Genomic DNA, 27263 nt, shown 5'->3' with positions numbered 1-27263 from the left:
TTTGCTCCTCCAAGCACTGGAAGGATATATTTGCCTCTCCAAGGCAGTAGCACAGTGAGTAAGAACTCTAGAACCTGATGGTGTGGGGCTGAGTCTCGGCTTTACCTCTTATCAGCTGAATGGCCTTCAGTAAGTCCTATAACTCCTCTCTGCCTCAGTGTCCTCAACTGTAAAATGGAGATGATAGGAAGAATGCCATCATAGGCTGTTGGAAGGATTCAATGACTTCATTGTTGTAAAATTCTTAGAAGAGAAGCTAGCTAGCACAGAGTAAGCACAATGCAAATTTTAGCCATTATTAGATGACCTTGGTTTTGTCCAGCTCAGATCTGTGATGGGTTATGCTTGTAGTAAGGGGATCTGGCATGTCTGGAATATGATCATAGAGTAAGTGTGATAAGCCGGGATGGTGTGAAAATTCTGACACTAATCGTTGAAAACATGTGTGTGTGTGGAGGGGGTGGAGAGGGGACAGCATGAGGATACAGAAAAAGGGAGCGTGGTCTGCCTAACAATGAGACATAGATTTACAAGCTATGCATATTCTTTTCCTTAATGACGAGAAGCTTGTGAAAACCATTAAAAAAATTCTTTCCTAGTTAAAATAAACACTGCTAATTAAACTTTACATGATCTTCATACATTGCCCAACCATTCATATAAGTGTAGTGAACATAAGCTATTAAAAAAATGAATTATAAGAACATTGCAAAACAAACTCATTTTGCATACTTGTCGTTTTTTTCAAATTTTAATATCTAAGGTCAAATTTTCCATGTTCCCAAATCTACTCTAGGCCAGTAATGTTATAATGCACCTGTTATTCCTCAAAAGAGCTAACTGATAAGTAAGAAAAACTAGTATACAGGTCATTAGCATGCTTTCTAGCTCTTCTAAAATACACGTTTGAATTAATTCCCCCTGTTCTTTATCAACAATAAAAAAGCAACATGATAAAATTTAAATACTCTTTGGGACTTTGAGATGATGGAGTTTTTAGAAATGAGCCTTTGAAGCACAAGCAATAATTAAAGATTCCTATGTTAGTGCTACCAAAGGTATGCTCAGCACGATGTGAAGTGGTTGTTTTTTTGGGGTGGGGGTAGATTCTTGGTCAGAATATCAGCTAAAAGCTACAAACTCTTGCCCCTCCTGGAGATATTAGCACATCAAAATTTATAATTTCTGGCTGTCCCATGGTAGCATTATTTTATTGTCTCCGTTTTATAGATGAGGACACTGAGGCATAGAGAGATTACGTGATTTCCCTAAGTTCATTCAGCTAATAAGTTGTAAAGCCAGGACTCAACTCCATGCAGTATAATTCTGGAGTTCAACTTGATATTATGCTTTATTATTTTGCTTTATTTTAGGAAGGAAAGTCTGACAGTTAAAGCTTTCTTGTCTCAACTTCAACATTTGTGAGTGTAATTTCCTCCCAGTTAGCTTTCCTGCATGAACCCAAAGTCTGATAATCTGTTAAAGAAAACTGTTAACTTCACTGCCCCGTGTTTCTCACACTTATTTGATCCTAGAAATGCATGTTCTAGAGACAATCCTAAATATCCGGGTGAGCTTGTGTCCCAGAAACACTGGGGAAAGTAAGTAAAAGCAAAAGTTTTCTTCCTTTTCAGAGGAGAGAAATTCACATTTAGTTAGGAAGGAGTAGCTAGTATAGCTACTATACGATAACTGGATAAAAAGAATTAGAGCTTTCCAGAAAGACAAAGTCAAGCTGAGAAAGGCTAACTTTACAAAGTGAAGATGAACTCATTCACTACTTCGCTGGTTATTAGGAAGAAGAGAGAAGAAAGTTTAACACAAAGGGAACAAATATTAACTCACACAATGAGCGAGAAACGTATTACTCTAAAAGGCGACACAGGTGAGAATAAAAAGGCATGTAAGTAGCGTTTTGAGATGTATGTGCAGCAGAAAGTGGCCAGCGAAGCACACTGGGATTTACTTGACCATTCAGATCTATGGCTCAGAAAGAATAACATTTCTGTCCTGTAGTACAGAAGAGCCATACTTTCCCCTTGGGACTTCCTTGGGGTGTCTGCTGGTCGCTGAATCTGGGGAGAACTAGCAAGGTACATGAGTCAGTGTGATGGCTTCATTACTGTATTAAAGCAGACAGTAATTCTCTCTCTTTTTTTCCTTTTTTTTTTTTTTGCTAGCTCAGAAAATTTACATTGCTGTATGGTTGAAATTCCTTCTGTACTAAAATATAGGCATCTGCTGGACAACAGGACTGAATTATCAGTGGTCACCTTCAGGTGCCCGGCCCACATTAAGGGACAATGTATTCAACAGACTGAACTGTGACACTCTGGGTAACGATCTCCTTTTCAGGAAAAAAGGCTTTGGAGGTGACAGCCCTGCCTGGGAAAACAGAAATAGTATTCCTTAGAATTTCAAATCCATCATACGGATCTTTCCCTGGAGGCCATCTTCTTCCAGTTTCCTGGGCCTTCATTTCTCTCATCTTTAAACAGACTGTCAGAACAAATGTTTTTTAAGGCCATTCATTTTTACTGAAAAAAATGACTAGACATCTGAAGGACTTTATTTTTAAAACACTTTCACAAGAGGAGTAAATGTTGATTACATAGGAAATCCTTGTACTTGACCAAGCCATTAAAAATGTTTGATGAGAACGCACAAAGAAAAGCATGATTGAAACCCCAAAATAAATGAATGAGATGAATCTTGGAACATAAACTCATTTTGCAGTCTGGTCTCATTTGTATTTGGTATAAGTGCAACTTTCCAGCTGACTGCTCACAGTGTATTAGGAAAAGGTATAATTATAATTTAAATGTGAAACCCTAACAGCTCTGATTCAGATGAATTTATTAAGAAGGCCAATTTAAGGGTTTCCAAGATAAAATGGGAAATACATTTTAAAAAACTGATTATTTATGCCTTTAAGCTTATGATGCATACATATTTATTATATAAATTCATATATATATTTTTCCCTGTGTTGTCATTTTAAAAAGTGGCATATACCACTTACTGTGGACCAGGTATTGTTCTAAACACTTTACATATATTAATATGATGTGATCCTCACCACCACTCTATGAGGTAGGTATTATTATCCCTTTTTACAGATAAGGAACCTGAGGCATGAAGAGGTTAAGCAATCTTCCCAAGGTCTCATAGCTGGCAAATGACAGACCTGGGATTCAAACCTAGGCAGGCTGACTCCAACGTTAATATTATTTTCATCATTAAAGATTTTTGCAGGAATGGAGGCAAAGCACTTTAGAAAATATATAGTAACCTACTTTATCACACAATGTCAAACTTGACATTATAATATTTTATCATTTTGCTTTATTTTAGGAAGAAAAGTCTAACAGTTAAAGCTTTTTCATCTGAACTTCTGTACTTATGAGTATAATTTCCCCCCAATTAGCTTTTATGCATAAAGCACAAATATGGGAATCTGTTCTTTTTAAAAATAAAAGATCTAGATAAGTTAGGCTTATAGATAAGATGCCCTTACAAACAGTTACATTTATTCCAATAAAGAGTCAAGGACAGAGCCCGTATGGGTGGGCAGCATGCAGTGGGGCTGGGAGTATTAATTTCTGCAGTGTACCCCCAGCCTACCGCATCTTAGTTTTAGAGTCAGTCTGCTACTCTGAAATGTGATTTTGAAGTATTGGTGATGGGGTAGTTTGGTGGGAGATTCAGATACTATTAACAGGAAGCTCATTTCTCAAAAAATAAATAAATAAAACTTTGAAGAAAACATAGATTTATATTATTTCTCAAAAGAATAATGATTATATATTTGCAGAAGCTGGATAGCATAGTAGAAACCTACAGAACTGATGTGAAAGCCTTTCTATTGATTTGAATTAAGTGAAAAAAAAAGTGCAACTTTGAAGTCCATTATTTCTTCCGTATATAACTTAGTTTCTATGCTATTTCCCCACCAACTCTCCCTACAAGATTCAGAGTGGCTTTCGAATGTATTTGAACATGCACATAAAAATTGCCCTCAGATAAGAATCCTTGACTTTTATACTTGGACGGAATTCAATCTTATCTGGCCCCTTCATCCTTCAGAAAACTTGTTCAAATGTCCAAACCACACATAATCTAAGATTCAGCTTCTCTATTGGGTCCTATTGTAGGCTGTCAAAATATTTAGAGTCATCACATCTCAGCAGTTAGCAAGAGAGTTGCTGAGAACATAAAACGCCAGCTCCAAGCCCCTTAGCACCAAGGCCCATAACTCTGAGCAGCAATACCCACTGCAGGTTTTAGAAGCAGTTTTCCTCTGTTCTGTCCTTTCTATTTCATTCAGAAATAAAATGAGTCTTTCTGATTCTTTTATTGCATGAAATATTTTCATGTTAATAGTGCTGGCTCCTTCTCGTGCTGCCCCAGGGGGTGCTGGGCCCCCTGTGGTCTCCCCACTGGGATCATTCATGTTGCAGACTGGTGAGAACACTTCAGAAGGTTCAACAAGCCTCCATTTGCAGAGGACAGTACTAACTCTGCAAAGAACACAGCACTGCTCCGAATTCTCGGGCTTCTGCCACTGACTTACCCACCGAGGAACTTGGGATGTGCTGGCCCTGAACAGACACTGGGTGGGAAGAGCGAGAGGCCTCTCATGGGTATGAGAGAAAAGGATCCTCATTTGGTAGTCTCTCTTTCCAAGCTCCCCTTGGTGCACTAGGACATCTCAAAAATCACAATTTTGGGACGTATTGTTTATTACATTTCACAGTTGGCAGATATTCTGAGAATTCTGCAATTCAGTACCAAAAGGTAAATTTGTAACAGATCATTGAAATTCTATGAACATTTGAGTCCTATGGATATATGACTCAATGAATATAGGACTCAAATACTCCAAAAAACATTCCCTCAAAAAGCAACAGGAAACAATTCTCCTTAATGAGCAATTCTGAGCACAGTTTGCTGGCCAGCAGTTTTAGATGGCTATTAAAATCTCAATCAAGTTTTCTTTCAAAACCTTAATTACAGTCTCTCCATATGAACTTAAGCAAAATAGTTTGGGAATGAACCTGTTATGTGCAGTACTGATAATTTCAAAGGTTTATTTGATATCAGTATTTACAATTCACGACAGCACGAGAATATTCAAGTGAATTATAACTCTTCATATCCTGAAATAAAACTAAAACCCAATTTAATAAACATTGACTAAACCCAAACTTACACGTAGCAGACACTGTTGTTTGCCTAATCAATGTTAACTATCTCTCTTCCTCACAAAGCCTTGATTTTCTTCATTTATCCACCTTCTCTTATGGCCACGATCCTCAGGGGAGCCAGGGTCATCCTCGGCCTCAAAGGATGAATGATTTGTCAAGTTTTGATGACCCCATCTGGGATGAATTTAGCCCTGGGCATATGATGAAATTCTGCCCTAGGAAGGGTGAGAAGACTTCTGCTAGGGATGGGTGCTTCGACATAGGGGTCTTGCTTTTAAAAGCGACTCACAGAAGAAATGTTCTTCTGTTAGACTTCACGATTGCATGCAATTTCTAGAATAAGAGTGGCCATTGTGCAGTTCTGAGAGGAGCCAGCCAAGAGCAGAGCAGACACATATTACGGCAAAGTGGAAAAAGAAGAGAAACCTGGATCTTTAATCTGTTGTTCAGATAGTGAAGTAGTCATTTTTGAGCCATCCTAATTTGGCACTCCCTGTTATGTGACATAATAAATTCTCTTTATTGTTTAAATGCTTAAGTCAGAGCTTTCTGTTATTTAGAGATGAATGCAATCCAATTGGTACAAAGAATACAGCCTTGAATTTGTGAAGCACTGTGGAGGATAAAATAAAAAATACATAAATACCTACATGTAAATACAAATAACTACAATACCATGTTGGTAAATGTAGGGATTGAAAGTAGGAAGGGAATACATGATATTGGTGATGGCAAGGTGAGAAGAGAGAAAGAAAATCTCATAAAAGTTGATGTTTTTTATATGGTACATGGCTTGAAAGGAAAGGACTCTGTTTACCACAAGCAAATTTAAATAGAGTGCAGACTGGGGAATAAGACTGACAGAAGGAACAGGAAAAAGAGCTTTATAGGTAGGGTGACCATATAATTTATCATCCAAACTACTACATTTTTTAGTGTGAAATAGGAGCTTAGTAATATTGATATCAAGACAACAGGATTAAACTAGGACTGATGCAGGCAAACCAGGACATATGGTTACCACAATTATAGGGCAAACAGAGAATATAAATAAAGTGTCAGAGGAGGGAAAGCATAGGATGTCCTTGAGAAACAGTAAGTGGCCCAAATTGGCTGGAACGTAGACTGGATGTGGGGGCCTTATGGGAGATTATCTTGGGACCATGATGTAAATGCCTTGAGATCCAGGTGAGAAGTTGGTACTCAATTTTGTTCACAGTGGGAGGCTATGAAGTTTCTGGGCAGGGTGGTGGTGTGGTCAGATCCATGCTTTAGGAAAATCAATCCGGAAGCAGGGGAGACTAGCCAGAGGGGTGAAAGGCCTGGTAAGCAGCTGTTGCAGGCATCCTTCCAGGTAACAAGCCAGGCTTACAGCAGTAGGAAAGCAGAGGGGCCCAGGCAAATCATGAGGAGAGGTGAGCAAAGGGAAAGAAAGGCTTACAGGTCAATTCTGAGGTCACCTACAGTTGGGGAGTGGGAAGCAAAAAGAGGGACAAACAGAAGACACACAGCAGGAGGGTCAGCGAGATGGAAGAAAATGATCAGGTCATTTCGCTCTAGGAGAGGAGCAAATTTCAAGGCAAGGGTGGTCCTTGATCAGCCACATTCAGAGCTGCAAAGAAGTGGAGGAAGTTAACATCCAACCAAGAAGGTAGTTGGTGGTGACCTCCAAGAAATGGTTTGACAGTGACGAAAGCAGAACTTTTCATGATGTCTTTGCCTTTCAGAGAACCTTGTTAGTTGAATCGATGGAGCAATTCTCCCCACAGTCTAACTTAAATGACCTGATAGTGAGTTCAAGTTAAATAATGAAATCAATTTGTTGAGGAGGAGAAGGGGGGACTGCAATGGATTACAGGTGTTTCACCCTACTTCATTCTTAGCTCAGCACCACCCATCTCCCACCGTCTTCACAAAGCCAGGGTCACTTGAATATGCTTCTTTCCCCTTTGTCCTCAAACTTGAAGCTCAGCTCTCCCTGATCTGAAAATGATGACCTCAGGAAGGAGAGGTTTACACAGCTCTGGCCCCAGCTCTGCAATTCAGTATCAAGTCTCTGCTGCTGATTCAGGGTGAACATTCTGGCCTAGATTCGATAATGAGATTTATGCATGGTTCCTGAAGTGCAGTTTCTACTTCGTGCCTGATTTCTGCTAGCTGCTCCCTGTTCCTGAGTCTCTGCTTTGGTCACTTATTTGGCATCCCAGTCCCTCTATGGATGAGACTGTCAGCTCCAGTCTGTATTCCAAGCTCTGGTGTTCTCCTGCTTAACCCCATATAGTGGCTAAGGCCCTATTCTCTTACTCAGCAACAGGCTTTCCTAACACCCACCGCCTCCTAGATTCCCGGGAGCTGTGTTCTGCCCAATCCCAGAACATGCCACTACTGCCCTCTGGGCCTCCTTGATGGAGACTTTCCTAGAATACCTGTCTTCTGTAACTTTTCCTTTCAGAGCCCATGTTCTCTTGCAGGACCAGATGCCCAAGAGCATCTTTGGGGGCTTCTACCTTTCTGTGCCTTTATTGTGTCTATTCCTCAATTGTTTCCATGTCCCAGTTCTTCCTGACGTGATCCATTCCATTGGGTTATAGAGTGGGTCTCTGCCTTCCCTGCCCTGATGCATGGTAATAGGTTGGGTATTCAGTATCATCTTTGCAAAGAGAGTCCAGGCAAGTGGAACACTTGTAAATTGGAACCAGAGGAAAACAGATTCTGCATTGTCCCCCTCCATTAACAAAAATCATGGCATGTGATTCACGTGCTTGGAAATGTACAGGAAGCAGTGAGAAGCACACAGATGTATACATGTGAACTGAAGGCTGCAGCAGCGCATTCGTTGGTGATAATACTCATTTTAAAAGTATGAATATAGCCCCCATGTAATTCAACATAGCAATGTAATAACTTCTATCCAATATCTATCCAACCCGACCCGATGCCTCTGATAATTGAGCACAAAAAGGACATAAGCTTCTTCTGAAAGGGGTATTCACTTGGAAAAAGGATTGGCTGGAACCCAGGGACATTCACATAATTAGCACCTTTAGTAAAAGTGAAGAAAGAGAGGAACACTTCCACATTTTCAAGACATCTGGGCCCAAGCTCTACACATCAACAAAGAATAAATGATATGTCCTCTTGAGGGTGGTGATGGATATCATACATTAATATTTGTAATTTTCTTACACAATTTCCCCACTACATTGTGAGATCTTTGAGGGCTCCTTTTCATCATTTAATCTCTATGCTTAGTAAGTTGCCTGACATGTAATAGATATTCACTAGGAGCCGTATGAATAAATGAATATATATATATCATATAGTATATACTATAAACATACATAGTAGCTGGACCTTTTGGAAAGTACCTGTAAATCAGTCTTATAAATCAGTAACCAAAGATAACAAATGATAATGAGATGGTGGTACAGTAAGAATGCTAACTCTTTCAAAATGCCCCTGCATAATTCAGTCAAAACTTTTGTCTGTTGAAAGCAAAAGGAGAAAAGCAGAAATGAGTTTTAATTCCTCTAAGGTCTACAATGGCTATGTCTCAACTATAAATTCCTGATTCTTTTATTTATCTTTGTATTACCAGAACTTCGCCCAGTTCATGGCACAGAGAAGACAATCAAGAATGTTTGCTAAAGAGGGGCCAGGCTGGTGGCGTAGCAGTTAAGTTCGCGTGCCTCGCTGACGTAGCCCAGCATTCGCAGGTTGGGATCCTGGGTGTGGACCTAGCACCGCTTGTCAGGCCATGCTGTGTAGGTGTCCCACATAAAGTGGTGGAAGATTGGCACAGATGTTAGCTCAGCAACAGTCTTCCTCAAGCAAAAAAGAGGAAGATTGGCAACAGATGTTAGCTCAGGGCCAATCTTCCTCACCAAAAAAAAAACGACAAACAAAAGAATGTTTGTTAAAGAAAGAAAGGAAGGAAGAGAGGATACGAGGAAAGAAGGAAGGGAGAAAAGGAGAGAGGGGGGGAAGAAAGGAACAAAAGAATGAAGGAACAAAAGAAGGAAGGAAGAAAGGAAAGGAAAGAGATACAGTAAAAGTCAAAAGAGACTTGGCTTGGTTGATTCACAAACTGAATAGCTGCCATGTGAACGAACGGTGCCAGCAATGACAAATGTAGGATCTGACTGGGACACTTGTGTACCTGACACCATAGCTATGCCTTGGTGGCAGTGTTTCATCACCTTTCCATACACTCATCTACAGACGTAATTCATGCCTTTGCCAACACTTCAATATATTAAAAGTATTTATTCATATCACATATTCAGTTGCAGGACAGCTTCCTCTTCTATGATACCAAGAATCCACAAACCCTCACATTTACATTTTTATCACATCTACTTATCTGGGATCCCACATCAATTGAAAATAATTTAGGAAAAGGAGAAATGACCAAAGGAGATATGAAAAGATAGTTAAACACAAATAGATCCCAGATAATGCTCTGGAAGGACTAACACTCGAGTTTTCTTTCATCTCCATCTCCATTTAATGTTCTTTTTGGTTTAGCTGTTTTCTCCTAATTCAAAACATTTGTAAGACATAAATTCTTCTGGTTGCTAATTTCAACTCAATATTGTCTTGATTCTCTAGTTGAATGAGTTTATGTCTTTGTACCTACTTCACCTGAATTAATAAGTACTACGTTTTCCATCAGCACCTCCGCTATTTGATGTTCACATGGAATTTTTATCCCACCTTCTAAACTTCCCTTTCTCCATCAATGATGGTTCATTGTTGTATTTGGACTTGTTTCAATTACACGTAAATTATTGCTCTCTTCACTTGTTCCTAACTCTCTTTCTCTTTCTACAAACTCCCTATTACAATCAAATGGACCAAATGAAAGAAGTGTGCTCCTTCTTTTCAAAAATACCCCTGGATTATCTCAATACATCCCTTGCATGTCATTGGAAGGCACTGGAAAAAGTATGGGTTTTGGAGCCAGGAAGACCTTCTGGATTCAAATTACTTAACTTTAAGCAAGTTATTTAACATTTTTTGAGTCTTAGTTTTCTTCTCCTGCAAAAGAGTAATGATAACACAAAATGACAGAACTCTTGTGAAATTTAACTCCCCTCCTCCCCCCCAAAATTAACATTTTCAAAAGCACTAGCTTCTGTACAATGAGCACCTACTATAAGAAAACTGAGAATCAATGAGGTCAAGTAACTGGCCCCATATTACACTAATTAGTAGTGGAACCAGGATCCAAACCCAGGTATGTCTGATTCTAAATCAACCTCAATAAATATTAGTGCTCTTTCTGCTCCGACCAAATCCAAACACACCTATCCATCATGGAAGCACTTTGTCATTGAGTGGCAGAAATGCCATGTTCTCAGAGAAGCCTTTTCTCTAGCCTGAGTTCAGACTGGTTATTTTCTTCGCTGGGCTACCACAGCATTTCACTTGACATTCACTAATACATCCAACAGTGACTGAGTCCCTCCCAAGTCCCAGGCCCTCTTCCAGGACTGGGAGGAGTTTTCAAAATGATAAGGTTATTTCTGCATGAGCCTGGATCCTTGACTGCACTGTAAACTTCCTGAGGTCAGGAGGACCCTTCTCACTGATCTTCACGCCAACTGCCCTTTTCTTTACTCACTGCAAAGTACCTCACAAACAGAGGTTTAAAACACGAGGAACAGGTTCTAATCTAAGCTCTGCCACTGTTCTGACTGCAAGACTAAGAGCAAATCAAATTTTTCTGAGCCTGGGTTTTATCCTCTCTAAATGATTATAATACCCAGGTCATGCGATTATTGTGAGCCATTCTAGGAGTGACAGAGCTCTATACAAATGTAGGGAGTCATGTTGCTACTGCTGATGTCACATTATCATTATTTAATACATGAGTGCCAGAAGGAATGTTCCGCAGATCACTTCTGCACTAGAAGCTGTAAGGTCAGAAGTTTGGTTCCATATCTAGGCTTTCTTAATTCTATTACCTCACATCTGTTGTTTAGACTTTGCTCAGAATCAATTTCTCAGCCCCTGATTGTTGCCTGCTGGAAAGGGTTTCTGGTTTCGGCTGCTGGTTATCCTGATGTGGGTGCCAAGCCCCAGGGCCCCAGACTGTGTGCCTGGGGCCTCATCTCACCTTCTTGTTCTGTCGCTTGGCCCGTCTAGACTTGCCTATTCTGATCAGCCGGCCTTGTCTGACTCATGTGTGCCTTCCTCCACTTCACCACCTTTGCTTCCTCCATACTGCCCTGGCTCTGCCCTACTTTCTCAGCGTCCTAGTTCCAGGCTGCTATCTTTTGAGTATCCCTGGATCAGCTCTGGTCTCTGATGACCAAGTGACCCTCTATTAGAGCTGCTTGCCAAAAGCCTGCATGCCCACAATCCAAGCTGCCATCCTTGCCTTGGCCTTCTCCATCCTTAATGTAGCACCAGCTCTTCCAGTCCCTGTAATCAAATCCTCCTCAGGCACCAAAGCTGCTCTAGATCCCTTTTCTTTTGAAAAAACAAACACACACTAAGATCTGTGCTCTATCTGAAGCACCCATCTCTTTTTTCCTATGCCCAGCTTTTCCAGGCTTCGTCAGCTCACACATTGCCAAAGCTTTGACTGCTTTAGCTTCTTAACATGTCATTAACCTGACTGCTTTTGCACGCTTCCTTTGCAACCATTAACGTGTTTCTCTTTCAAATTTCTTTAACTTCTCCATTCTAAGTGAACGAAACCAAGACCCTAGCACATTCACATCATAAAATTTACAAAAATCCAATTAATCCAATCAAAGCTTGTTTGTGTAAAAGCCTGTTTTATGTACCCTTTAAAGTCATTTCCCATGAATGGAAATCTTAATTAGATGACTAAATTTAGAAGGATAGAGCATCTTGCAAGAAAAACAAGCACATTTAATCCTTAATACCATAAAGTGGAAAATCTTGGCTTCACCTGCCAAGAATAGTACTATTCAATTTCACATAAATTTCAACCCGTGCTTTCTGAAAAAACTGCAATATTATGTCCTCCAATTTCTAGAAAAACATATAGATGCATATATTTCACTTCAATTTCCAATTTATAATAAGGATATTAAGGACATTTATTACACAGGTGAGCACACTTGTTATGCAATTTAGGAAATGCAAGTCAAGATGACCTAATTATAGAAGCAAAACATAGCAATAGTAACAAAAATATCCTTGCCAATTTAAATTTTCATTGTGCATACCAACATGAACTTTTAAAATTGTACAAATACTGATCTTTTAGCATTGTTCATCTTGCAAATAATAATCTAAAGTCATGTAGTATGTATGTCACGGGACCTAACTTAGTAACTATCTAATTAAAAGTTTATTTCACAATGGTGTCTTTATTTTAAAGTAGGAAAACATAAGTACTCTGGAACACACTTGGCAGCCGAGATCCAAGTGATGAATACTACTCTAGATTCCTTCAAACTCTTATCAATATTCTAATGTTTTTCCTTTGGTTTACTAAATTAAAGTCAGTCACTAAAATAGAATTACTTTTGTAAGACAGTTAGATTTAGATGTCCCATTTTGTAGATAGAGAAAGTGAGGCTCAGAGGTTAGAATGTGTATCACAGGTTTAACTCGTCAGGTTGGTAAGGGAATTTTGACTTCAATCTCTGAGTATTATTGTAATGTATTTTATACTAAACAGCCTTAAATTCTGAACCTAATGACTTCTGTGACATATACCTTCCCATTCCAGATATCCTCGGCACTCTTTCAACCTACGAAACTTTCTCCAGCCTAAATGACTTCGCATGCTCTTTGCTGACATTGGACTTGGAGGTCCTTGAGAACAGGGATATTTTCTTCCATCTTTGAATATGCAGAATCTATTACACACACAAAGCCTTGTCCTTGTCCAAAGAGGAGTCGGTAAACGCTTTTCAGTGAATACGTGAAGGAGTGAATTACTGAATACCAGATCATTGTGCTTTAATGTGATTGCTAGTAGGCTATTTCATTTCCACCCATTTGATAAGGTGAGGAGCTAATTTTCACTTGTTTGATATTTCACTCTAATTGGGAAATCCTGAGTTTCAATGAAAAGTATCCATAAACAATAAAATCCTAATTTCATTTTCCCAGTTCCTCCTGAAGTTAATTGAAGTTGTAAGTGACTTGCCTACCCAAGCAGCACTGAATCTTTCTTTACTCATTAATGTCATTCTCTAAAGTACCACTAATTTTCATCACTCTCTGAGGAAAGAAAGTCTTCTTAAAAATAGTTCCATGTATTGAGTCAAATGTTTCAACTCTTAATTTATGATTACTAATGAAAATGTAGAGTATGATTCAGAGACCCTGAGTGACAATAAAATCATGACTCATCTCATTTAGAAACACTGCCAGCTATCTGAATCCTACATTAGAACATCGAAAGAAGTTTTCTAATTTACCAGATATACAAATTTCAGATGTAAAATGTATTAGTGGTCTCATTTACAAAATAGAAAGGAAGACGATGCGTTCTTTAAATCAACCAATTAGTTTGAGGAAAAAATTGGAAAAAAGTACTGAAATATAGAAAATGTCACACTTGATGAAGAAAAAGCCCATGCTACAAAAATGCTTAAGTGGTGACCATTTAAATTTATAAAAGTATGTGCTACAGACAAAGACATGGGGAAATGAAATAAGGGTTACAGAGGTAAACTATGAGTGATATTAAAGATTTTTAAGACAAAATGATAGGTTTGAAATATTCTTGACGTGAAGTAAATAAGATTTATTTTTAATACAGTCTATATAACTTTGAATAAATGAAAAAATTAAGTGAGTGTAACTGGAATAAATATTTGAAATCAAGGATGACTGTGAAAAAAGCAAAACATTAAAGACTCTGGTTTTTGAAAAATAATTTGGACTTTACAACCTAAGTATCTAAGAAAGGGTAGTACACGTAACTATATTTTATCATAAAAAATAACATTGATTTAAATACCTAGGAAATTAATAATAGTCTTAAAGAAATAAGAGTGCCCAAGTAATTTTAATTCCTGCTTCTCTAATTCTGTTAAAATACATAAATAATTATTTATGTCTACCAGTTGAAAGGCATTATATTAGACACTATGTGGTGAGCAAGAGTTAGAGACATACGAGACATATTTGCTGGTCTATGGGACTTTATAATCTTTTGACAGCCAAAATATTGGTATGTCATTAACTACAAAGCATAACTGTGTAATATACTACACTATATATGCTACATACAATTGGAAGCATTTTAATAACCTGATTCCAAGATGGCAAATCCAATTAGAAGTTGCCTGGAGTTTTGCCTTAAAAGCCCACATCAGTCTCATTTGGAAAGAAAATGCCACAATCTCTTATCAATGTGGGCTATGGTCATAGGAGGGGGACAGTGTATATCACTGTGCAGTGCTTTTTTGCCTACTTGAAAAAGAGTTTAAGCTACTCCCTTTACAAATGAGATAACTGACCGCAACATGGCTTCATACCAAGCCCAAGGCTAAAGCACCAAGGAAAAGGAAAAACCAGTATATGGAATTCCTGCTCTATTTGCCATGGGTGGAAATACACCTGAAATACATCATTCAGTGCCGGTGCCACATCTTAAAAACATAGGCCACGTCAAGCGAAGTCAGATGTGAGCAGCCAGAATAGAATGGACTCAAATCCATACCATGTGAAGATGAAGGACTCTAAGTCTCAAGAGAGAAAGAGTCAGAGAAGTAAAAAATAGCTTCATATCCTGGGAAACCATCTAGGTTGTTCCACATGGCTTCCAAAGGTGAGAGAGGACAGTGAGAAGAAGATTCAGAGAGAGAGATTTTATTTTATCCTAAGGTAGAGTGTCCTAAGAAACTTGTTTTATATGCAGAAAGGGCTGCCTGGGGAGCCATGAGTCAGTCTGCCCCAGATGGAGTTCAAATCCCTTCCAAACCAGATATCTAATGATACAGAGGTCGGAAAGCTACTTGACTTTCTCAAGGTGTCAAAGGCAGTAGGCAGCAGAGCAAGGAGGAAAGGCCACCTGCTTGTCAGGCCAGTGAGTCACTGTCCCTTTTATTTATTTATTTATTTTAATTTCAGATCATCACGAAACTTGCATATGCAAAACTTATTACCAATCTTCTGCATTCAGCATGTACATGTAATAGTACATGTTATTGCTACCGTTTCCTTTAATTTGTCTTGCTTTCTCTCCAGCTCCCTATCCCACACTTGCAACTACCCGTCTCTTTTATGGAGAGTATATAAGATAAGGGGAAAAACTATTATTCAGAAAGGAGTTTGTAGGAAAGATAGATCGCTGTTGACTAGAAGCTTCAAGGAAAGAATTACGAAAGATGTAGGATGGGAGTTGCCTAAATGAAAGGATGGGAAGTATTTGAACAGCTGGAAAGGAAGACCAGGGAGCATAACATAAAGCGCAGCATAGCAGACAACTGCTTTCTCAAGCCACTGCTGTTTCACAGGAAATGGATCGAGAGTTTCTGCCATCGCTTTGAGAGTTTCCCTAAGTCCCTTCAAAACAAAAAGACTTGAAAATATATAAATATATAAATGTCTATTCTTTTCCCTTAAATATATTTATATCACTGAATAGTTTTTCCATATCTTTAACTAGTTACCAAACTTAACATAATGACTATGCCTTGGGTGCAGCAGATATGCTGTATGCTAATTATATATAGTGTTATCATTATATTATATTATGTTAAAATCATCCTATAAGAATTTAAAATCTGTGCATCAAAAATGGGTAAGGTTTTGTTATATCCATTTGTACAGAGTTTCAAATGGAGTTTTACTTTTTGTCTGAAAAGATTTGATGTTAGAAACATACAAGAAGGCATCCTGGAACCAAATGATGAGAGAATTAAATGCTCTTTTCCCTTATCTGCTACTCCTTCTTCACTAGCACAGATAAAGAGTTAACTGTAAATACAATATTTGGTAAAATGTTTTCGGTCAACAATATAAAGTCACAAGAAAAAAGCTATCATAATACTCACATACTCCTCATCTCTCTCTCCCAACTAATACTTCCAGGCAGAGTGATTCATTGTAGGTGGCCTTAACCTCTCCAGGCAATGACAAAAAATTCACTACTGGGGACAAGGACCATCCTCGTGTTAAAATCACATATGGAGCCATTCTGCTATTAAGTCACTTCCTTGCCGCTGGGTCATGGGTCTAGCTGCCTAATCCTTCTGTGCCCCAGTGTCCTCATTTATGAACTGAGATAACCGTAGAGCCTATCTCCAATGTTGTGAGGATTAAATTAGTTAATACGTGTAAAGTACTTACAACAAAGCCTAATATATACCAAGTGCCCATTTATGTTAGCTATTTGTGTAATTTCTCATTAGTTGCATGGCCTTGGGCAAGTCGCTTAATCTCTCTGGTCATTCATTTGAAAATTAAGAGATGAAACTAAATGATCTCTAAGGGCTCTTTCAGGACTAAAAAGTTCCAGCGACAAAGAAGCATGTTCTCTCTCCAATGGATTCACAAATCTTTTCCAAAAATGGAATGGCAGAAAGAGCCTGATAGTGTGGCTTGAATAAAGTGTCTACTGGATTCCTATATCTGTATTCTAGACTTAGCCCCAGAAAAAATGAAAAGGGGACCCCAAGTAATCATGTGATGAGGAGCCAGAGAGAAGAGGGAACAGAGGTCTCTTTGTGAAAGATCGAAAGGGTTGTCACGTAGTTTTGACTAAGTCTCTTCATTCACTTTAGTAACTGAGCAAACCCAACACTGCAAAGGCACATGTGAAGGAAGGGGTCATTGTCATCAACCCAAAGATATTGGCTTTTTTTAACTGGAAATGTCAGGAGTTCATTTTAAATTACAAGTGCACCCCAGGTGCACTATCTCTATCCAAGACTGCTCAATTTTGGTGTCTGTGAGAACCTGGCATTCTGCTTTGATGAGATCTCTGGAAATACAAGATGCTTCTCAGCGTGAAAAGTGCTTCTGTGCACCCCAGTGTGAGAAAAGGCTAAATCTGAAATCTCGATAAAAAATAGAAAAGTACGGTTTCTGCTGGCATTACTGAAAGCACTCTTAAAAAAGGGGATCATCGACCTAGAAACACAATACACAATTTACTCAGCATAGAGGTTCTGGTTATATCAACACAAATCCTGCTTCCCACAGAGAGGAAATGCCACAAGTTATTTCGGTAATATGTAGATATGTCAGGACTACATTTGTACTTAACTACCTTGTGATTTCATGTCTTTTATTTCCTGATACTGCTTTGAAAGATTTAGAGAAAGGGGAGATCGGCTTTAATCCTGATTTTTGGATTTGGAGCAAGTCAAGTAACCTCTTTAAGCCTTACTTTCAAGGTATGCTACACATGGAAGGCGCTCAACAAATATTTGTGCAGGAAAAGAAGGAATGAGGAAGGGAGGGCGGGAGTCCATTTCACCAGAAAGGCCCCACTGCTGTTACAAGTCTTTTTGCTATTTGTACGTTAATTAACAACTGATTTAATTAACATTGTGGATATAAAAAAATGATTTTTTTATTGATGAAAGTAGTGACTTTTGGTTAGTATGATGAATGCTAAAAATGGACTCTTTATTGGTGAAATGAAAGATTTGCAAGCAACATGGATTGACTAAAATAGTTTGGAAGTACTTCTCGCCCTTGAAATAAGACAGTCACTAAGACTCCAGTGAGGCCTGTAACCTATATGCCACTGGCTTGTTCTCAATGGATCTGGAGTCTAGTTATTGGTTTGGGAGGATTTTTGCTTGAAACATGTCAATCTGAGAAAGCAGAATCCCACGTTGGCTATGCTGAACCTTTCATACAGGGTTTCAAACACTTAAAACACCTCAAGGACAGAGAGCTGCAAATTCATTGAACTTATAGAACAGGGCATATGGATAATTTTACCTGTTTTAATGAACGGTTATAAGTAGCTGTGTGCTCAGCAGACTTTGGTCATTATAGCCTAATCATTGCAAACGTCAGTCAGTGCCTGGATAACTTATATACCACAAATAACAAAATTGATTTGAGTCAGAGTACAACACCCTGACTTTGAGATGCTCAAGTTTAGTGATGGAACTATGGATAAAGATAAATACAACATACAGCACAATATAAAGCTATTTTAATGGCACGATTTGTTAAAGATGTGAAAGGATCATAAAGGAGAATGCAACTATTTCAGCTGGGGGAGTCCAAGAGATCTGCTCAGAGGAGCTGGTGCTAGGGCTGGAAGGATACAGCAGAATATTCCAGAAAGTTGGGCTTTGGGGGGGGGGGGGAGAGCTTCATAAAGGTTAGAAGCAAGGGAGGTAAAAACAAATTCATATAAGAAATCACAAATTTATTACACGCCAAAATAATACACACACACAAATACATTTGCTTTCATTCACACAGGTTCTCTCAGTGAGAAATGTCCACCAAAAGACTGTCTTTAGAGTTTTAAATGCACCTGATCTGAAAAAAAACTCTAGGATTCTGTTTTTGCAAAAAAAAGAGATGATTTTACTGACAGTGATTCTCAAACTATATCTGTCATAATAAGACTAAAAAAGTGACCAGCCTGCTGAGTGAAAGCTGGGATCCTGAAAAATAGTTTAAATAGTACTGAATATAGAACTCCATTCCACATATTTTAAAATATTTTCCATCAAAATGATATTCCTTATGATTTTCCAAAGTCTGTTAAAAGGATCCTCCTAAACACAGGTTAAGATCATAACTCTGACATCAGAACTGGCCTTCCCCATCCATAACGATGGGAATGTTGAGCTGGGAAAATCGAGTTCTACTGGCTATTCCACTGGTCTTAGGAACCAGTGAAGTTTTGCCTTTGAACTCAGATTTTAAATTTCCGTTTTCGTGTCTGGTTGTAACTAAGCCTACACATTAACAAGCATATGGATACTGTAAAGAGCGCATTGATATACCATCAATGTGATTTAACCCTCCTCTGTCGTCTAGGACAGAGGCTGCCATCATTTATGCTGTGAACCAAATTAGTGGGCGACTGTGCTGGACTGGAAGTAACAGGTTCAGATCCTAGATGTGTCATTTACCAAATGCAGTGAATTGCTTAAGCTCCCTAGATGTGTTAGCACATACGCCTTCCGAAAAGGTTAATGTAAAGAGAGAATGGTTTGCCTCATTCATTCAACAGAAGTGATTAAGTACACCTGATGTCATTTTGCTATGTACTATCAATACACATTACTGGTATTTATTTTAAAAGAGTAGTTATGACTTACTGAGTACTTAATGCATGATTATATTTAATTCTTATAAGGTATCATGTTTCGTGTCATTATCTCAATCTCACAGACAAGAGAACCGAAGCTTGGGAGTATCATTTCCTGCAGATAGTCAGAACTCTTAAAGGGCACGGGACACACCTTCCTCATTTTACAGGTCCAAGCAACAGCACTGTATCTAGTACATTCAAGATGCCTTATCATGAGTTAAAACTTTTACAAATAATGTCTTTTTGGCACAGTGCAAATTTAAAAATTAATATGATACAATGCATACCTAACAGATGGTATCAACAGTGCTCTCTGGAACATTATTTCTTCCAAATTACACAAATGAATGGAATGATTCTTTATAATAATCTTGACAATGCTCAGAGATCATTGAAATATTTTGGAGAACAGCATTGGGTATTAGAGTAGTACAGTCTGTCATAATTAGTCAGGAGCCATTTCATACTGTTGGTTTTTTATTTTATTTATTTTTGCTATCCTTTCTATAGGGAAATTAGAAAAGAAGCATAAAAATCTTACCCATTTTTCCATGCCAGAGAGTAAGTGCATTAGACCTCCAGCAAAGCCATGCTGCCAACAGTCATAACCACTGCTAATGACCAGGTGCTACCTAACCCAGGTAACCCGCTCACATTATGTTTTCCTCATATGAATGAAGCGACTTATTGCCTCCAAAGTGCATTCGCATCCATTTCATTCTCACATAGCTCTGAAAGGTAGGAAGGATTAAGGCAACATTTTTCAGATAAGGTAACTAACTGGCTCAGAGAAGCCACATGGATGATGAGTGATGGAGGATGGAAGGGGAGAATCGAGGGGGAGGGGAGAGACAAGGAGAGAAAAGGGAGAAAGGGAAGAGGAGGAGAAGAGGCAGAGAGAGAGTGGGAGAGGGAGGAAGGGGAGAGAGAGGAAAAGCAAGCTGTGTTTTAGATTCCTGGGCCTTTACTTTCCCCTCAGCATCACCACCTCTTCATCAGTATGCAAAGGAAAGGGGATAAATGGGAAAAGAGAGACAAAGAGGAATGCAGGGAAGAAGGGAGGGAGGAAAAGATCAAGGCAGAATATGAATGAACGAATATGAATGAGAATATGTAAGTAAAGCCAGGTCCTAAGAGGCAGAAGGAGGAGTTTAAACAGATCCATAAGTCCTCAAAGAGTAATTCTTAACTTTTAGGGAATCTTGGATATCTCTGACAATCTGATAAAGCTATGGAGGCTCTTACTAGAAAAATGCATACACACATACATACAGTATTTTATATACAATTTTGGTGTGTTCTTTCTGTCCCCAAACCTAGTGCTAGGTCCCATTTTAACAAACAGCCCTTAGAAATAGAGGCCCCCTCAGCTGTCCATGCACCGTATTTGCAGATCCAGAACCAGAGGGTGATTCCACAGAAATGCAGGTGCCTGCAGCACTGTATCAGTGTGTGCTACGGAGAGAAGAAACAGGCTTCAAATCAGAACAACAGAAATATCTTTGAATCCCTTCTGCTGCCACCCACCTTTCCACAACCTCCAAGCTTAATAGGAAACAAGACAATTTCCTACACCGCACACTGAAATCATTATCTACACTGGAACACAAAGCTTTCCATCAAACCAGAAAAACGGAAACTGAGGATAAAAGATTTGAGAAAATTTTGACGCTTCTACTATTGAATCACTATGACTAAAAATCTTTAAAGGTTCATTTAATGTGTTAGGATAAAGGTATATAACAAAAGAATTAAATGCACAGGCTTTGACAACTCTAGCACTGTCATTGTTGGACTCTGAATTGGTTACCTAATCTATTCACATCCAAGTTTCTTTCATAAGTTTATTGTGAAAATTAATTATATAAATGGATTTAAATAATTTAATAAAGGTCTGACATATAATCTCACTAAACATCATGTTTCTGATTTATAAAGTGGTTTTAATGATAGTATCTATGTTTAAAGAAAGTACTACCATGGTGAGCATTAAATGAAGTAATGCATTAAATGTACCTAACACAGAGTCTGGTACATAGAGATACTAGCTGGCGTTAGCCTACTTGAAGAAATGGAGGTGTTGTCAAAGGTAGGAATCATTGACTTAATTCCAAGAACAGAGTTCTGATTGAGTTTTACCATTCTTGCTATTCAGACTCCCCAATTTTTGTGGGTGAGCGGATTGAACTAGGTGGCCTATGGCCTTCTCTAATATTTTATCAGCCCTGAAATCTACTAACAAACAAACATATTTTGCTAGGTGATTTAAATAGGTTATTTTAATTAACCATCACAACCTTGAGAGGAGTAATGGTAGCTAACGCATATATAGCTGGGCACTACTCTGCTACTTACATACGTTCAGCCATTTCATACTCATTATAATCCTATGAGGCTAATACTCATATGATCTCCATTTTACAGTCAAAGAAACTGAGACACAAAGAGACTGGGTCAAGTTCACACAGCTGGAAAGTGGCAGATCTGAGTTTCAAACCCAAGTAGTCTGACTCTCGGGAATCTGTGATCTTGACCTCCGCATGCACTACCTCTCAAGTGGTAGGCATTTTTATCTCCAGTTTATGAATAAGGAAATTTTGCCTAAGGTCACAAGGCTAGTAAGTGAGAGACACCAGGATAAGAATCCAGACTTGCCTGACATCCATGTCTGGGCTTTCTCTCTTGCACCACAGGCACAGGAGTGTGTTTCAGGAATGGGGGATAGAAGGGAGCCGCCAAAGCAAGGTTGGAGGGAGAAGAGGTCTGTAGGAAAGCTGTAGGCACTTTGATTCCATATGATGAGGCTCAGGATACGAAATGCCCTTCTGTCATCACGTACCTCTGCCACATTTAGTGATGCAACACCCTTGGGATAGCAGCAGTAGCTACACCCCTCAGAGTCTCAGAGTCCAGAGGGAGTTTCCTGGGGATGCAGACATTAAGAATCAGAGATGTTCCCTAACCCTCAAACTGCCCTGCTTGGTGCCGGTTTTCTGTCTTGGCTCTGGCTCTCTGATGATGCATGGTCTAGCTTCATCTCCCTCTAATCATCTGTGTTGCACAGAGATCTAAGGAACAATAGCTTCTAGTGGCCCCTGTATCCCAATGTGGGGAGCAGAAACCATTGTCAGCACCAGTTCTTTTAATCAATGAAAACCAAAGATCACTAATTAAATTTATATCTGTAAAAGCTGCACACGGTACTTTGGCAAATGCTATACATACAGGTCAAACCAAACAATACTTCTTTTCAAAGAGTCTATAAATCATGTCATCTTTGTAAATGAGCCCAAATTACAGGTGTATTTCGAAAAAACATTTAGAATAATAGTTCACAAAACAAAACAGACTTGGGAATGAAGACTTTAAAATTATGTTATATAGATATTTTAATAATAGAAGAGACCTACACTGCTGTCCCCAAAATGTCCTAAAATACCACCCATCAGACATTGTCCCTACTCAATTCCCAAGAAAGTGAGAAAAACTCAGCCTGGCATTCCAAGTCACATTAATGAGACCTTTGTCTTCCTCTTCAGCCATATACCCACCGTGTTCCCCACACACCACTCTTCGGAACAAGCTGAACCAATGGCTATTTCAAGAGTACAGCCTGCATTTCCTGCTACCAACGGGTTGTTCACCTAGCTGCTTCTGTGATGCCCTGAGTCAAACTCCATTTCAGCCTCTCCTTCAAGTCACATCTCAAATGCCACCTTTTCTTCATGAAGCCTTTCCCGACCCCTCCCAATAATCTTCTCCTCTTCTGGACCACCACAGGTCTTTGTGGTACACACATACATATGTATGTATATATGCTACTTTTATTATGACAATTTATATTATAACCTTTTGTGTGTTTACCTCATTTCCCAAATTCGACAGTAGACTCCTTAGGATCAGTGAATATGGTTTACTTCTGAAGTTGCCCTTATAACCTCTACTCAGCCTGATCTGCTGCTTGCAACACAGGAACTCACTAAACATTTACTGAATTATTATTTTATTAATAATGCTAATGATAATGGAGTATCAACCATGGGCCAAGGATGACATTTACATATTATATCTCATTTACCATTCAAAATCTTATGACTTAGGAAATTGAGACTTAACAAGCTTAAATAAGTTGTTCAAGGTTACACAGCAAGCAGAATTCCCAACTGGTAACAGAGCAGCAGGATGTACTTTGGCTCTGAATCCAAATTTGTTAGACTCCAAACCTGGGCCCAAGTCAACACTAGATAAAAGGGGTAAAAATGAAAAGATGTATTGCTTTTAATTTTCAGATAAATAAATTTAGGAAGTATGAAACAAAACCACAGATTGTGAAGTGAAGAGAGCTGCTTTTCAAAATTAATTTCAAGGATTAAAAATGAGTTTTGAATGTTAAAAATACATATTCTGAAGAATTTTTATCACTACCGTCCAAGAAATGTAAAAGATGGGGAAAGAAACTGTTTGAGGTATTTATTCAGAAGAATGATTTACGAGTAGACTGAATTTGCATATTTAATAGAAAAGACACAGGCGTGGGAGTTTGACACGGTGGGGTTAAAATTCTAGGTGTAACATTTTTAGCCATTGTCCTTGGGCAAGTTACCTAATCTTTCCAAGCCTCAATTTTCCCAAATGTTAGGTGACAATAATAACTGTTTTCATAGATAATGCAAATATGAGATGGGTATAAAGAATATAACTATACAGATGAGGAGTACTACTAACATTATTATTAATAGTATTATTTTCATGCAAAGTGACTGTGCTAAGCCAGGGTCCTGGAGAGGGATGGAAAGGAAGAGCAGCCCTCACTGCCTCCAAATTTTCACACGGTGAGAGCGTACTATTTGGAAGAGCAGAAGGGGGAACAAAGGCCAGCAGCACGCCTATCCTCTAAAACCCAGCACTTCCTTCTCTTAACACTGACTCCCAAATTCTTTCTCTTGTAACTAAAGAACTGAAAGTCAAAACATGGAAATCGAGTTGGATCCTCCTTTTAAAATTTATCAATTTATATTGTAGATACCTGCCCATCAGTCACCTCTCATCTCCTTTCAGAGAACATGCTCTTTGCAAGTAGTAGAAGTAACATGCCATTTGGCATCAGTCCCATGGGCATGCGAACACCACACCCACCATTTTTGTTTTTAGGTGTTTCTAGTTTATTACCGGATCCCCAAATGTTAATTGGAGAGAATATCTGCTGGAAGGGATGCTGTGAGAAGTATATGCAGCTATGACCAGTCAGTGCCCAGCACAGAGCAGGCACTCAGTAATGACTAATTAATTCCCCTTGTCCTCCTAGGTTCCCCCTGAGTGGAGAATAATCAAAATCTTTGGGCGAATAAGTTCTTATCTCTAACCGGCACCTGCCACCATGGATGGATGGTTAGGATCTGAAAAGTGCTATCTCATCTAAATAAGACAGAACAGAACAGTAATTACCAAGGGATGAGTTACAGACAGTATTGATTATGGTTGTAATCAACCAGTGACCTGAAAGCGACAGGCTTTTTTTCTCTCAAAAACAAAAAAACAGTCTTTGAAAAATCCTTGAGCTATTCAGTCTCCTTGAAAATGTGTGCCTGGGAACCCAACATCTGCAGAAGGCAAAAAGAGCCCCAAGAAAGACCAATTTTTTTTCTCTTCCTGCTTTTCAAACAGAAGAGAGAGAACACAAACCTGAAACTGGATTTGGAGTTTCTGACACATTTTAGCAAATTGCTGTAAAAAAACAAAACAAAACGTTTTCCGGTGCAAAGTCTAACACTTTTCAAACCAGTATTTTGGAGCTGAATTTGAGTCAACTACCACGGGACCCGCGATAAACAGAGTTACTTTGAAGTTAGCAAGAAGTTCCTCAGTTTGTTCCCGGAATTCCACTATGTTTGTTAGGAACTCTTCATTATTTTGTAAATTGTTAAATCATTTCCCCCAAAATCGAAGAAAACAAGAATACCCAAACCTAACAGATACAACAGATGTTCTTAACATTCACTATTGCAATTTACACATTCGACCACTGAAAATGAAACTTCCTCTTCCCTTCCCTCTTCATTTTTTAATTGAATTTAATTAATTGAGAGAGAGGAGCCGTACCACAGAGAGGGAACCTCCAATACTCTGACAATATTAAAGGCACCATAATGTTTTCTGAGGAAACACCACCCATTCTCCTACCAATAACTTTGCGCCATATTCACATATGTAAATCACTATGTGATTATTATCCTAATAATTACATATGTATATGTGTATATATATGTGTGTGCGTGTGTCCGCATAGACACACACACACAACCAGTCCGTAAATCCAAAATGTATTCTCAGCGATACTGTAAAAGGACTTAAGCTGCCCAGAGAGCGGAGCGACCTTTAAATAAATCTTGTAATTCAGGCACAGCTCCTGCTTTTCAGCAAGCAGTGGTGCTGGAGCCTCTTCATTTAGGAATTGCCACATATTTTTTTTTAGCTATTTGTTCCCTGGTCAGCTTAGTTCCATCGGCACATTCATCTGAAAGGGAAGGAGGTGGGAAAACAGGAAAACGCGCCCGGACTCGGGAAGCAGGAGTCCCTTCCACACCCCAAGAACGGACCCCCCTCTCCCTGTCGCTGGCCCCGCTGCTGCTCATCTTCCAGTCTCAATCTGAGAGGAGGTGGCCAACGGAGGAAGGCCACGGAGTGGAGGAAGTAAAAATTCATCCCAATGGCTTACCTCCTCCCCAGTCCAGACCCCCACCCATCACCTCCTACAGCCCCTTTCTTCCTACCCTCTCCCCGTCACCCTACACTGCAGCCACCGCAGGGAGTGCGGGGGTGGCACGTGGGGAGAGACGGGGGCTTCCTTTGCAGCCACCCCTGACGCCCCCTAGAAGAATGTCCTCCGGGGAAGGGGCTGCCCACAACTTGCAGGAACTTAGAAGGCAAAGGCTGCCGCGCCCCGACCCTCCGCGGGGCTCAACCCCGAAGGCGAGGGGCGAAAGAAGGGAGTCAGCGGTGAAGGCGAGCACCCCCGGGCTTACCACGAGCACGGGGACCCCGGCGGCCAGCGAGTAGAGGAGCACCGGGGGCACGGCGCTGCTGTCCTCCGGGCCGGGGTAGGGCTTGCGGTAGGCGCTGTCGTGGCAGAAGAAGCCCTGCACGTTCACGGTGAACGTGTCCGTGTACTCGAAGTAGTACGCCAGCATCACCGTCCCTGCCATGATCACCATCTGGAAATAGAGCATGCTGCTGGTGAGCGCCGCGGGCAGCAGCGGCATGCACGCCTCCCCGGCCGGGCCCAGCCGAGCCAAGCGGGCGGCGGGCCCCCTCCCGGGTCCGCCGAGGCAGCCACCGGGGGCGCGGCGGCGGGGGCGGCGGGAGGACGAGGCGCGGGAGGCGGGATGGAGCCGCTGGAGGAAGACGCGGAGGCAGGTCCGGGTTTCGAAGCGCCGGCAGGCTGCGGAGGAGGCGGCTACCCCCGGACGAGCCCCCGCTCCCCTCCCCGCCCCCTGCCCGCCGCAAGCGCCGCCCGCCCGGGCGCGGGGTCGCGCGGGAGGGCGGGGAGTCCCGGGCGACGGGCAACGGCCGCAGCGCCCAGGCAGAAGACCATTCGAAATGCAGCAGCCCCGGGTCAAGCCCCCAGGTCCGCCCGGAGGAGGCGGCGTCGGCGGACGGGGCGGCGGCAGCCGGGACAGCGGCACCTGTACCCCTCGGATGGCGGACGCAGTGGAGCTGAAGAAGCTCCTCGCGGGGGTAAAAACCAAAAAAAAAAAGGGGAGGGGAGGCAGTAGAATAGGCGCTTCTAGAAAGTCCCTCTGAGGCAGCAGCTTGGCGGTTTA

The 27263-nt window shown here is 40.2% G+C and overlaps 1 protein-coding gene across 2 annotated transcripts in view; it reads right to left on the bottom strand.

Moving 5' to 3' along the window:
• PLPPR5 (phospholipid phosphatase related 5) overlaps positions 1-26959 on the bottom strand; it is a 108580-nt gene extending 81621 nt beyond the window's left edge. Inside the window, exon 1 of one of the 2 annotated variants that reach the window (XM_001490335.6) lies at positions 26466-26959. In XM_001490335.6, the coding sequence (XP_001490385.5) occupies positions 26466-26702 (237 nt within the window). In that variant the 5' untranslated portion in view covers positions 26703-26959. The remainder of the gene's footprint in view (positions 1-26465) is intronic. The other variant, XM_023641564.2, reaches the window with a different exon arrangement.
• Positions 26960-27263: the final 304 nt, after the last annotated feature.

Source organism: Equus caballus, chromosome 5 (genome assembly GCF_041296265.1).
Source record: "Equus caballus isolate H_3958 breed thoroughbred chromosome 5, TB-T2T, whole genome shotgun sequence".
NCBI lineage: Eukaryota > Metazoa > Chordata > Mammalia > Perissodactyla > Equidae > Equus > Equus caballus.
The sequence above is the reverse complement of the archived record's forward strand: the minus strand, read 5'-3'. Positions and strand labels throughout refer to the sequence as shown.